The sequence below is a fragment of the Lactuca virosa genome, chromosome 2 (assembly GCF_052849685.1).
Source record: "Lactuca virosa cultivar CGN04683 chromosome 2, Lactuca_virosa_CGN04683_v6, whole genome shotgun sequence".
In the NCBI taxonomy this organism is placed as follows: domain Eukaryota; kingdom Viridiplantae; phylum Streptophyta; class Magnoliopsida; order Asterales; family Asteraceae; genus Lactuca; species Lactuca virosa.
The window spans coordinates 84,908,065-84,922,911 of record NC_136427.1 but is presented as its reverse complement, the minus strand read 5'-3'; the positions used below and the strand labels follow the sequence as shown (position 1 = coordinate 84,922,911).

At 32.9% G+C, this 14,847-nt stretch overlaps 1 protein-coding gene across 1 annotated transcript; it reads right to left on the bottom strand.

The window, feature by feature from the left end:
* Positions 1-1,064: 1,064 nt before the first annotated feature.
* Positions 1,065-14,396, bottom strand: LOC145159244 (indigoidine synthase A family protein). Its single transcript, XM_079078180.1, has 13 exons — positions 14,120-14,396; positions 13,798-13,939; positions 13,271-13,381; positions 13,083-13,165; positions 12,783-12,842; positions 5,397-5,457; positions 4,534-4,640; positions 4,371-4,448; positions 3,412-3,457; positions 3,197-3,317; positions 1,992-2,077; positions 1,586-1,678; positions 1,065-1,305 (listed from the first exon to the last, which is right to left on the bottom strand). Exons 1-13 carry the CDS (start codon positions 14,195-14,197, stop codon positions 1,277-1,279), a joined length of 1,095 nt encoding a protein of 364 aa, XP_078934306.1. The 5' UTR covers positions 14,198-14,396; the 3' UTR covers positions 1,065-1,276.
* Between the last annotated feature and the right edge of the window lie 451 nt (positions 14,397-14,847).

Genomic DNA, 14,847 nt, shown 5'->3' with positions numbered 1-14,847 from the left:
TTGTAACCTAGCCCATTCTATCCCACCTATTTTACGAATTCCAATACCAAATAATTTGACTCTATTGGAAAAAAAACAAAAAATGTAACATGGTTTAAAATTTTATTTTTTTCATGATAAATAAGTTGATTTATTAATTTTAAACATGTATTTTTCATCTTTATTAATAAATATTTCATTATAATTAGAATTTTATTTATCTTATATATCAAATCAAAATGATAATTTTCATAGATCACATCAATTAACATATAATGTAGTTTCAACTATAACATGTCAAGAGTTAATGACTTAAAACGGTAACGTATTTTATTTTGTGTTCATATGTAGACAATATATATATATATATATATATATATATATATATATATATATATATATATATATATACACACACATTTGACCATTGAATTTGATTCACCTACTAAAAAAATATTATCAGTTTTTATAGGTAATATTACCCTCCTTTGAACATGTCAAACAAGTTCAATGGTCAAAGTATATATAAAAAAAACATTATTGGTTAAATATGAACACAATACAAAATATGTTACCATTTTAAGCTATTAACCTTTTATTTTATTTTTTCTAAAAAAGGCTTTACATTTAACATTTGCTTTTTTTGGCCTTTTATTTGTCAATTTGGCCTCGACATTTTTCATTTTTTTATTTGGCGCTTACATTTTCTATTATTCATATTAAACCTCATCTTTATCTTTATTTTTTTCTAAAAATCCATTCCATCTTTGTGTAAAACCAAAAAAAAGTTAGCAGGAAACATGCTAAAATGGTCAAACAAAAAAATTTAAAGTCTTTTCTGAAAAAAAAATGATTAATCGGAAAAAAATTAGATTAACCAGGAAAAAAAAATGTATGAAGTATTTTATGTAACTAACCTTTGTTTAAAGATCATCTCAACTAGATAATTACAAAGGTTAAATTCTCATTTGTAATAACAAAGTTTCACATTTTTACTAATTTATGCAACAAAATAGTTTAACCACCTTATTACATAAACCGATAAAAAAATCGATATATCATTGTGCAAATAAACATCTAACCTATAAATAAACAAATTAACCTGAAATACCATGGCATCCGAAATGAAGAGGTGAATATTGTTACTACATAATTAATTAGCCAAAACATTGCCATTTTATTATACATCCTACAAAATTACAAAATTTAAACTGCTAAATTAACAGTTGCGCACGTGACATCTTCCTTTTTTGACACATTTGTAGAGATATTATAAAGGTGAAGAAATATAACAATATCACGAGTCATTTGCTTCCGATTTTGATCCTGACCATGCAAAAAAAAAACAATATTTAAGATTCAAATTTCATATAATCAATCATTTAACTTCTTTTCAACTTGCACTGTGTTTGTCTTGCATTGAACTCAGACTAAGATGGATTACAATGTGACAAAAGCTACTACTTTTTGTCCCATCTAAAAAGGCGACAAAAACTACAAATTTCAGGGAATCTGTTGTTTGTGAAAAAGACGTAAATGCCCTCCTCATCCTCATCATCCACGTGTTCTAAGAATTCAAAAAACAAGAAAAGAAGAGAAAAATAACCTTTATCTTTCTGCTGAGCATTGTCTTGTATTTGAGCAAGGGAAGCAGCTATTTGAGCACCAAGAATTGCATTGTTCTTCACTAGAGCAATGTCTATACCTCATTAAGAACCAACATTCTTCCAACAAAAGCCCAAAAATTTAAATATATACTTTTAAATACAAGTAAACCGGTATAATATTTGTATTATGGTCTATGGGTTAATTGCAAGAAATAACAACCTACTTGCATTTATTTGTGTATATAACATCTTACTTCCATTTTTTTCTTATTATAATATTGTGCTTTTTTAAAAATCGGCCCAATAAGAAAAAAAAAATACAAGTAGAATGGTATAATTGGGTAATTTTTTGTTTTGAAAGTAAGTTGTTGTTTCTTGCATTTAGGCTTTTGGTTGGAAGGATACTTGACTCAAGAGAAGATCCTCCTGTTAATTCATTCACTCTAGAAAGTAGATAAGGAGTTTCTGCACTTCCATTTATACCCTTCTCACTGCGATTAAAGCTCCAAATTAGAAAAATTAGACATAGAAATTAACATATGTGAACTAAAAACAGAAGAGAATGCTGCATTTATTTTTTAGGGTTAAATGCAAGAAATATGTATTTTCATTGATTTGTTTATCACAGCATCCTACTTTTGTTCCTTATTATATAACAATGTGTTTTGAAATATCTACCCAATTATTTAAAGTATAATGTCCTAATAAGTAATATATTGGTAGATTTTTCAAAGTACAATGCTATGATAAGAAAAGGAAAACTGGAAATACAGTGCATTAGAAGAAAGTTGCTATAAATTACATTTAGCCCTATTTTTTTAACATCAATGTTGTCATTATTTTGTAGTTGTATTCAACAGGCAGATGGGTAATTCGGATAAAAACTTTGTGAGCAGAAGGGAATGTTGCATCTATCTTTGAGGGTTAAAATGCAAAATATAGCAATATTTTTTCATTGATTTGTTTATTATAACTTTCCACTTTCATAATTTTTTATTCCAACATTGCACTATGAAAAATCCAAATCAATTTTCACTTCTATAATAAGAATAATATTAGATAGACGTACACTTCCTTAATAAGAAAAAGACTTAAAGTGTGATGCTTTAACAGAACAAAAAAAAAAGTAAGATGCACTAAATTCACAAATCAATGAAAATTATTTTGTAGTCATTGTTAAAATCAATGCTATCACTATTTTGTGAAAAAGATGAAAACTTCATAAACAGAAAGGAATGTGGCATTTATTTTTTATATTCAAATGTAAGAAATAGCAACATATGTTCATTTATTTGTTATTATAGCATCCTACTTTTATTTCTTATTACAGTATTGTATTTCAGAAGATCCACTCAATGATATAACAATGTCATCCATAAAACCCTAGTAAAAGAAGATTGAAAGTACAATGCTAGAATTGAGTACATTTTTCAAAGTAAAACATTTTAACAAGAGAGAAACCGAAAGTTCAATGCTTTAACATAAATAAATGGAAGTATGTTGGCATCTTTTGCACTTAGCTTTATTTTTAAAGATTCTAACAAGAAAAATATGTGTTTATATTGGAAAAGAACAAGTAGTATGGATTAGAGATGGTTCTTAAATCTTACCTAGCTTCTCTGAGTGCTGTTTGTATAGCAGAGTCTATGACATTACCAGTAACAGAATGTTGTTTTGGTATAGGAATTCCTATCAAGATACCCATTCTAAGATCAAGTCTCCTGTTGGCCTCTGAGATCAATAATTACAAATAATTAAAAAAAATGAATAATTAATGACTCATTTGAAAAAAAAAAAATGAGAATATAGTTTTGATTGTACTTGCCAATTAGTCGAGCACATTCTTCCGGTGTATCTACTTGGCATGGTGCCTGGTTTGCCATTCAAAATTCAACCTCTTAGGGGCATTATTGTAATTATGTCACACAGTTCTGTACAATGGAAACTTTCAAAAGTGCCTGAATTATTTAAGTAACTTTTATCTATAATTAAAATCTAGCATAACCATAGAACAGATTATTAGTTCTTTTGGTGCTTAGATTTGTAGTACATTTCAGTAACAGAGTTTTAAGTAGGGTTAAGAACGCTGTTTTTGGGAAACCAACTATTTCCAGTGTATTCAAGTTGCCAACAAATCGATTTTATTGCATAAAATGGGAATAGACTTTTTTTTGGTTTTTACCTGCTATACCAGGTTTAAAATTTGCCCCAAATATAGTTTTACTTTACAAATCAACTTTTTAAAATTTTGTTGCAATCTATTTTTGGTGTTGGTTCTATGAGTTTCGATCAATATCTTGTGTTGTTTGTAAAGCAATTTTAAAAACGTTCTATAAAAAGTTTTAAAAGGTTCTAAAAATGTAGTAAAAAAGCTATAAAAAGGTTAAAACTGTTTCCAAAAGTGTAAAAGAAGTTTGTAAATTTTTTCATCAAAAGTTCAAAAAAAGCTGTTAAAAAAGTCTTCAAAAGAGTTAACTTGTAAAAAAAACTAAATTTGGGGTGAATTTGAAAAAACAAATGTTTGGACCAAAATCGTAAAATTTAAAACATGGGCCAAAAGTGTAAAATGACCTCCTATACCTTTTATAGCAGGTAAAAAAAAACAATTTTTTTTTCAATTGTTGCCATTTTATGCAATACAATGGGTTTGTTGGCAGCTTGAAGACACTGGAAATAGTTCATTTCAGAAAAACAATGTTAACACTTTTAAATATATTAGAATTAGTTTTGTGTTATTTTAAGTCTGTTTATCAAGATAAAATAAAACATGGTTGATGAACAAACCTTGCAGCCACTTTTTTCGCTATAAAAAGCAGGAAAGTCATCTGTTTTGTAAGCAGCAACACAAACTCCTTGAGTTTCCTGTAGCATTGGAAATTTACTAAACTGCCACTCTCCCAGTATAAACTTATGTTTATGTTTGATTTAAGTGGAAGAATGAACATACCAAATATTCTAGGGTTTTGGGAATATCTAATATAGACTTTACTCCAGCTGACACTACACATATTGGAGTTCTTCCAAGCTCAGTTAGATCAGATGATATATCCAGAGCTGAAACAATGTAAGAATCACAGAAAAGCCAACCAATCAAGAATGACAAAAAAGAATTGCTATTTTTTTATCCTACCCAAAAAAGTTGTAATTTGTGTCCCATTGACATCAATTCAGCATTGCCCTATTTGTTAGGAAGACAGACCAGGTTGTACTGTGTTTTGCATGCATTGGACTGAGACTGATGTGACAAAAGATTGCAAACTTTTTGTTCACACAAAAAGGTGGGACAAAAATTGCAGTTTTTTGTCCCATTCAAAAAGGTTTTTGTCCCATTGACAACAGTTTCAATCTTATCCTGCATAAAAGGGTTGACCTTTAGATTGACCCAATTACTTATTTTCTAACATGATGTGTTAGATAAATGTCTTAACCTGGGTTGACCCATTTAAATTTCAAAGTTTACATAAAAGAGAAAGTTGAGACCTAGTTAATTAAGTTATATTTTACAAACTCAAATCATTGTTCAGCGTTAAAAAAGAAAGACAACTAGAAATTAACTATTAAATTAAAATATTTACCGAAAACAAACACAATCATTTAAACGAATTAACGAGTTAACTTCAGGTCAGAATTTCTGACCATAAAAAGACCTATTTAATTAAACAGGTTGAAAATCTCAACCCAACTGCTAATTTTGGGTTGGGTTGATTTTTGCAAAAGTCAACATAACAAGCGGGGTCTTAGGGCACCTAAATTGTATAGAAATAAAACAGAAATATCTAGAATATAAGAGGTGTATACGAGTAAACTTACTGTTTTCTCCATTTCTGTGAACCCCTCCAATACCCCCTGTAACAAATACAGATATGCCAACCTGAAGAAAAATGGAACAGTTAAGCACATATAAAGGCAATGACAACTCTGAAACCTTTATCCCAAACTATTTGGGGTAAAGGCTAAAAAAGAAACCAGAAGAAACTATCATAATCATGCAATCCACAAAAAAAAAAAAAAAAACATAATGAAGTGCCATGACATTGCCTTTATTAGTAAAGGCTCGTCACCAGAGAACCTAAAGTTGTCTACTAATTATGAGAGATAATTGTTGGCTATCATATTTGATGTTCAAAAGTGGAGTCAGACCATTTTATTATTCAAAGAGACCAAGTCTTTAGTTCCTTCTGGAAAATTAAAATATAAAATCTCTACCTTTTTCCTAGAAAAATGGCTATCCAGATTTACTAGGATTTGACTATGAGATTAGGTAGAAGAAAGGGTTCAAGGGTCACCAATACAGTAGCTGATGCTTTATCAAGAATACAAAGTAGTGAACCCCACTTAAGGTTTACATACTGCAGAAGAAGGAACAGTCAAACCAATGGTTGACTTTGACTTACAACTTTAATGTGTTGACCAATGGTTTTGGTGTATTTGTAATAAATAGATTAGCTACAGACTTTTATGTGTTTTCTCCCTATTTAAGTCGGTGCTAAATAAGGGCAATTGGAAGTTAGTCGGCATTGGATACATTTCTGTTAGAAGTCTACTGGAGTCTTGAAAGCCAGCTAGCCTTTTGTAACCATTTCTGTCATGTTAAAGCTTTCAATCAGTGAATAAAATCATTCAATTCAGAAATTACAGAACAAGTGTATACCAAATTGGTATCAGAGTAGGTTTGTATAATGATGGCGAGATCAACAGTAGCTAAAATCATTGAAGGAAGTATTGTTAGACAAGCTAAAAGTCAAGTTATTTGGAGTTAGTTAATGTCAAGGGTAGAATAGTCTTTATTTATCAAAAATGGTTAGGTTCGTTGTGGTAGTTAGAAGATGATAGTTATGTAAACATTTTCTGTATATATTGCTTTGTAGCTTGCCTCTATGTTCAGTAATAACAGAATTCTCTAGCTTCATCATCTTTCTTCCATTACAACATGGTATCAGAGCTTGATCCATTTTTTGCTTAATTTCCACGTTAATTTCATCTCAACCTTTTAATTTCTTCTTCACTGATGAGAAATGTCTCATCAGGACCCCTCATTGATGAATAGCTTAGCTCTTGGTGTTCTTGGAAAGAAAATAAATAATTTGTATGTCTTTGAGTATATTGAGCTCAAACAGAATCTTTCATACAGCTACAACTTTTCTGTATTCAGTATGTTTAGTAATTTTCCTTCTGTGAATGTACTCAATTCTAATCCAAATATCATGTTATGGCATAAACACCTTGGTCATGTTTCTTTAGACATATTGAAACAATTGTTGCATCTTCCTGCTACTTATCATAATTTATTATATTGATGCATGCTTCACTTGTGTTCAAGCTAAAAAAAACTCGTTTGTCATTCCCACATAGCATCTCAACTACCAAAGCTCCTTTCCACTTAATTCATGTTGATGTTTGGGGTCCCTACAAAAATCCAACTTATAATGGTTATAAATACTTTATAACCATAGTTGATGACTTTTCAAGACACACTTGGATACATCTTAGTCATAAGAGCTATGTTTTTTCTTTGATTCAAACATTTGTTCAAATGATCAAAACACAGTTTCAAACCACAATCAAATGCATCATAAGGCTAAGGAACTTGGCTCAAGTACAGATGGCATTGCATTCTTTCAAAAGAATAGTATCTTACAACAAAGTCAACTTGATACACACCTTAACAAGAATGGCCTTGTTGAAAGAAAACACAAGCACATTCTAGAGATTTCGGGAGGTTTATTCTTTTAATCTGGAATTGGCATAGCTTATTGGGGTGAATGTGTACAATCTGATGTTTATATTACCGATAGACCTCCTTCCAAAGTTCTTAAAAATATATCTACATTTGAAGTTTTATACCAACAAACACCATAACTGAATTCTCTAAAATCATTTGATTGTTTGTGTTTTGCTTCACCATTATCAGTTGGAAGGGATAAACTCATGCCTCGTGCACATCCATACATATTCCTGGGCTACCCTTCTGGTCAAAAAGCTTATAAGCTTTCGAATTTGGTCACACACAAAATTCACATTTCAAAAGATGTTAAATTCTTTGAGAATTTATATCCACTTCATTCAATTAAGAACATTCATTCTTCTTTCACACCCACTTCCTATATACCCATTGTTTCTCAGTTGACCATTTTACCCCTGCTCCAGAATTTATAGATGTTTCTAATGATAAGTTAAATAACTCTTCTTTGTAAAACTCAGTTTCTCAACAATTTAACCACTTTACCCCTCCTGAAGAAGAGTTAAGAAGGGCTTCAAGGATAAGGCAACCACCAATTCGTTTTCAAGATTACGTTTGCAACATGGTTCTCATCAGATGACCCTTCTTCATGTCACCATACCATTACAAATCTATGTATAAATGACATTTATGCTACAGCTTCTCCCATTAACCATCATTTAGTTTTTCACATTCATCAAAACCACTTTGAACCTACTTTCTATCATTAAGCCAAGGGTACTCCTGAATGGGAAGAAGCTATTAGCTATGCAAAAAGAACTCAAAGCTTTAAATGACAATCGTACCGGGGACATAGTCAAACTTCCTAATGTGTATACAAAGTCAAATACAAAGAAAGGTTTAAAGCAAGATTAGTTGCCAAGGGTTTCACACAAAGAGAAGGCATTGATTCTCATGAAACGTTCTCCCTTGTGGTTAATTTCACAACAGTCAAAAGTCTTGTTGTTCTTGTTGTTAAGAATAATTGGGATATTCATCAGTTTGATGTCAGCAATGCATTTCTGCATGGAGACTTGCATGAGGAAGTTTACATGAAGCTTCCGCCTAGTCATGCTATTGATTCTCCATCTCTTGTGTGCAGACTCAAAAAGTCATTATATGGATTAAGACAAGCTTCTAGACAATGGTATGCTAAATTTTCTTCAGCATTAAGAGCTCAAGGATATACTCATTCTCAAAATGATCACTCGCTTTTTCTTAAAGAGGTACTTCATCTACAGTTATAGTTGTGTATGTTGATGACATCTTAGTAACAGGGAATGATGCAAAAGAAATCAAGAATTTAAAAACATTTTTGAACAATCAATTTCAAATTAAAGACTTAGGATTAATTCATTTTTCCTTGGAATTAAGTTTGATAAACTTGATCAAGGCATGGTTGTTCATCAAACCAAATATATTAGAGAATTACTCTCTGCAACCATCTATATAGCATCTAACCCAGTGTTTCATGAGCGTACAAAGCACATAGAAATTGACTGCCATTTGTGAGAAGGAAAGTCATTTGTGAGAAGGAAAGTAACAGTTAGCCTCATTCGATTGGATCATGTTCATACTTATGATCAAAAAGTTTATATCTTTACAAAACAACTTCATGGAGCTCAACATAATAATGCAAGATCCAAGCATGGTGTTTGTAAATGCCTACAAGCTTGACGGGGGGTGTTAGACAAGCTAAAAGTCAAGTTAGTTGGAATTAGTTAATGTCAAGGGTAGAATAGTCTTTATTTATCAAAAGTGGTTAGGTTCGTTATGGTAGTTAGAAGATGATAGTTATGTAAACAATTTTTGTATATATTGCTTTGTAGCTTGTCTCTATGTTTAGTATTAACATAATTCGGTTGAAACTCTCTTAGGTGTTGTTTGTGTTCTGTAAAAAACCTCTTCAAACCTCTTATTGTTGCACGACCCAGCACACGCGCAGCACTTTTAATCTCGCAGCTGTTTGTTTTTTAGAAGTCTTCAGAGTTAAATTCGCGTTGGGCAACCAATTCAAGGAACTTGGTGTTCGGTTATGCAAAATTCAGAATGTAATGAGTTTGACGAGACAAATTCAGAAGAAAAATTCACTAAATTTGGGTAATTCGGACATGATATTAGGCATGCAATGGCTTGTCACTTGGAACCACACACCACAGTTGGAAGTTGTGAATCATGAAGTATCAGTTAGGTAGTGAGACAGCGACACTTAAAGGTGATCTTTCACAGGTCATGCTATCTTGATTGAATTTGGGGTCCTATAACAAAAATTACCAAGCAACAAGAGATTTGGTCCAAGTGGCAAACATTGTTACAAGAGAATAAATCGGTAGTTCAAATACCAAAAGGGTTAGAAAGGGTTACCACTGACACGGGGATTTGAGCAAAGTATGTGCTCAAGGAAGGTTGTGGACCGGTGAATGTTAGACCCTACCGTTATCCGCACTATCAAAAAGACAAGATCAAGAATTTGATTAATGAAATGTTAGAAGCCAAGGTTATACAACCGAGTAAGAGTACATCATTTAGCCCAATATTATTGGTAAGGAAGAAACACAGGAGTTGGCAATTTTGTATAGATTATCATGCCTTGAATACGAACACGGTATTAGACAAACTCCTAGTATTTGTGATTGACGAAGTGCTAGATGAACAGTATGGGGCAAAATATTTCTCCAAGCTAGACTTGAAAGTTAGGTATCACCAAATTAGAATGTCACAAGAGGATGTTCCAAAAAAGGATTTTCGTACACACAAGGGCCATTTCGAGTTTCTCATTATGCCCTTCGGTCTAGTAAATGCCACCTGCTACGTTTCAAGGCCTCATGAACGAGGTTTTCAAGACATACGTAAATTCATTTTACTGTTTCCCGATGATATTTTGGTTTATAGTAAAACTGAAGATTACCGGATTTTACTCAAAAAAGCTTTTGTCCAAAACACCCGTTTTATGATTATTGGATGATTTTACTCGATCATTAACTATTGAGACAGATACATTAGGATACGGTTTAAGGGTGGTTTTAATGTAACAAGAGCAACCCATAGCTTACTTTAGTCAAAGATTAGAAGATCGGGCTCAACAAAAAAGCAAATTATGAATTGTTGCTTTATAAAGATCGTCATGTGGTATACAGAACTCCATTGATTAAAAGATTTTTGACGGATGTCATGGTGGAGCAATAGAAGGTCATGCAACACGAGTGAAGATAGAACCTACCAAAGAATGGCATCTAAAATCTTTTGGATTGATATGAGAAACGACAAAACTAATATGGTTAAAGAATGTGATTTGTCAACATAACCAAAATCTCACTGGCTCGATAGTGAGGTTATTACAACCCATTGAACTTCTATTGAAGGAGACATGCGAAGAAATTACAATGGACTTTGTCAAAGGCTTGCCCAAATCAAATGGATACAATTCCATTATAGATTATAGTGGCGGTTGACTAGTTGAGCAAATATGCTCATTTCATTGGGTTAAAACATTCATACACGGCTAAAAATGTGGTGGAGGTATTTATTAAAGAGGTAATCAAATTACATGGCACTCCGGAATTGATTATTACAAATTGAGATCGAGTTTTCTTGAGCAAATTGTGGAAAGAGATCTTAAGCTTCAAGTGGCGGATCACCCGTAAACGGACAGCAAAACCGAGGTGGTCAACAATAGCTTGGAACACTATTTGCAGTGCATGGTATCCAAGAAACGAAAGCAATGGCACGAGTGGTTTCCACGAGCATAATTTTGGTATAATACAGCTTTCACTCATTAAAAATTCACCTTAGAAAACTTTATATGGGTGTGACCCCCTCCTTTAATACGCTACAACATTACTCTGCCAAATTAGAACAAGTGAGACTGTGAGAGTATCATCTCATGCATAGGACAAAATACTAGATGAAGCAAGAATGCATCTTCTTAAAACCCAGTGTAGAATGAAAATTGAGGTGGGGCATTTTGTATTTTTAAGGAATTGTCCTTATAAGAGGAAATCATTGGTCAATCAAAATAAAGTAATAAACCCAACTTGGTTGCTCGTTTTTATGGGCCATATCCCACATTAGAAAAGATTGATAATGTTGTGTATCAACTAAAGTTACCATCGATGACAAATAAACACTCCGTATTCCATGTGTCCTAATTAAGAAGAGCCATTGGAAATTGCATATTTGCTCCGACCATTCCAACATAGTTGACAAATGATTTGGAGTTGCAGGGCTCACCAGAACATATTTTGAATGTTCATCAAGTCCAAACGAACCACCGGGTCAATATGAAGTTTCGGTAAAGTGGTAAGACCTTTGTGATTTTGAGGCTTCATGACAAAATTTGGGAAGATTTGTAATAGAATTTCCAAATCATGACCTTGAGGACAAGGTCCAACTCAACCAGGGAGGTATTGGTAAACCACCTTTAAGGTTTACATACTCGAGAAGAAGGAACAGTCAAACCGAAGGTTAACTTTGCTTTGGTGCATTTGTAATAAATAGATTAGCTATGGACTTTTATGTATTTTCTCCATAGTAAAGTTAGTGCTATAGCAAGTATAAATATGGGCAGTTTGAAGTTAGTTTTGCATTGGATGAATTTCTGATAGAAGTCGGCTGTATACCACATAATGATTTTATCAGTAAATAAAATCATTCAGTTCAGCAATTACAAACAAGTGTACACTTCAACCTCTTGGCAATTGGATGAGAATCTTCACATGATAATCATTATGTTGTTGAGTCCATTAAGAGATATGAGACTTGTCAAATTGTACATGAAATAGGTGGGCTGGGTTGTTTTAACGGAAGGGAATCAAATGGTCTGTTGTTGAGTTCATTAAGAGATGTGACTTGTGAGACTTGTCAAAAATGCAAAACTGAGACGATTATTTATCCTGAAATGCTTCAACTATTGCCCATTCCTCAAGGCATATGGGATGACATCACAACAAAATCACCCAATTCCCATAAGGGGAGGTTAGATGTAGACAGTATTACCTCTACAGATAGAACAAGGGGGTGCTGATATAACCCAAGAATTAAGGCCAAATGTTTTCTTTTTTTATCTTTTGTTTTTCAATATTATAGACCCCTACTACCACATATTAAAGTTGACCTTGATTGTTACATATCAAAAGATCCAACTATGAAGATAATATCGTTATTTACTATGTTAAGTTCAAAAGTACCTATCATGAGCATATGTACACTATATGCAATGCACCCTCATATCCTTATTTTTTTTTTAAATCAATGAATCTAATTGAATATATCACACACGTGCATACTCAAACTTGTATCCTAGTAATGTAGACTTCAATACTACTTTTTTATCACACAAGACTATCAAAACATGTTGTGATATCAACCACCTTATCCTATAACTAACTTCCTCACCTATCTGCCCAACTTTTTGTGAAACAAGCAATATGAATTAAGCCAGAATAAGAAAACTAGCAAGAGAGCACATAGTCACATACCATTGATGCAAAGATCATGGTTGCTGACACGGTTGTTCCACCGCTACTTCTTGTGGCCACCTACAAAAATCAAGAATCAAGTACACATCAGATAATTTATAGTGTCAAGCAAATCACGAATTTGATCCATAGAACACTGTTTCTAGCAATTATGTATGAACTTCAAAGGAAAAAAGAAAAAGCTTCAATCAAATGAGGCTTTGAGTGGACCATATATACATTGCATATTGAAAGTGAATTTTACAAATGGAACAAGTGCATATACATATAAACAATGAACTAGATTAAAGGCATACTCACAACATGTGCAATGTCTCTTCGAGATATTTTTCGAGCCTTAGTTCCTAACTTAGCTAACCTCTCCAGTTCTTCAGTGGTGAGCCCTAAAAGTGAAAAAAAAAATTAATAAATAAATAAAATACTAAATATCATGATAATGCATCTCTTGTTGACAAGTAGCAAAAAGAACTAAGGGATAACATTAACACCTATGCATGGTATGCCATCCAAAATAGCAATGGTAGCAGGAACAGCTCCATTTTCCTTCACAATGGCCTCCACTTCTTTTGCAGTCTCAAAATTTTGAGGATATGGCATGCCTAACAAACAGGAATAATATAGTCAGAAGGCTAAAATTTTAAATCACAAACAAATACAATATATTAAACAACATGAGCACCAAACAACCCAAAGATAATGATATACGAGTAATTATGTCAGCTCACTTACTCTCCATAACTAAAGTATGTAATCACCTTTCATACTGATTACACTAAGCATAACTGTTCATCATGTTCATTGTCTTTCAACAAAATAGTAGATTATCATAGTATTGCTGTACAGGAGTGTAGCTCACAGGACTTACATACATATAGAACTGTACTATGTGATAAAAAAAACAAAACCGTAAAATCACTCTCTTTGACCTCAAAACTCAAACCATTGGTTAGTATTGAATATAGGGCTTATAAAATTGGGAAGAATATGAATATCTAAATTATAAACCAAGTCATACCATGAGTTATTATAGTGGACTCCAGAGCAACAACTGCTTTCCCATTTGATAAAGCTGTCGAAACATCTTGAGAAATCTTAATACTCCCGGAACTGGTATTTTCATAGCTACTCCCCTCATTGCTACCCCCCTCATTGCCACCCTATTCGAATAACAAAGATTGCAAAGAACAAAGAAATCTCGGATTATTTCAAAATATATTAAGATTATCGTAGCATTGAAAAGTAATTTGTGGAATAATCATATGCAATCAATTAATTACACTAGTGGACAAGTTTAGGGCTGGATCATACACGTATCGAGGTTTGCGGGATTTGGTTACCTTGGAGCCTTGTTTGGATATGTTGAAATGACGACGGAGGTTGGTTATCCTTGAGATAGCGTTAGTTCGTGACGACATATTTCGTGAACTTTGCAGTTGCTACCGGCTGGAGAAATCCTCGCTACTTTGGCGTTCCCTTTCTTCTACTAATTTTCAATGGACGTCCAATAATAAAGGGAAATCGAAGGACCGGGTCACAGACGGGGGAGAGAGTGAGAGATAGGGATGTGCTCTGGTGGTCTCGAACCGAATAAACCACAATCGGATAAAAAGTTAGAACTGAAATTCTCATACCGTTTATATTAATACTCAGGAAAATCACACATATGACCTATGAACTTTTTAGGATTTAAGTAGCTTAACTTTTTAGTGGCTTTACGAGGGAACGAATAGTGTTGCAACCTAGCAATTTAGTCCCTTTTACTTATTATACCCGGTAACCATGCCACATCATCCTAATTGGACACATCATCGATGACATGGCGAAATTGTATGTTCACCCTGCCTCCGTATAAAATGTGAAGTTTGTGCCCTAAAATGGCACAATTCGTAACCTAGTTACCCCGACTGCACCCTAAATTTCAATACCAATCGCAGAAACGATGCCTTCACGATCATCTCAAGATCACAGTTGGTCACCCAACTACACTCGGCACATGGCTGAAAATGTCTCGAATGGAGTCACAAATGAAGACCTGGCGATCAATCTGCTGCAGATACAATTGGAG

What these genes read in the sequence shown, in the direction of transcription:
- LOC145159244 (XM_079078180.1), bottom strand. Translation starts at nt 14,197, where the DNA reads ATGTCGTCACGAACTAACGCTATCTCAAGGATAACCAACCTCCGTCGT. An exon ending in GGATGGCATACCATGCATAG is followed by an intron (nt 13,166 to 13,270) that starts GTGTTAATGTTA and finishes TTTCACTTTTAG; the next exon opens with GGCTCACCACTGAAGAACTG. An exon ending in AGAATGTGCTCGACTAATTG is followed by an intron (nt 3,318 to 3,411) that starts GCAAGTACAATC and finishes TATTGATCTCAG; the next exon opens with AGGCCAACAGGAGACTTGAT.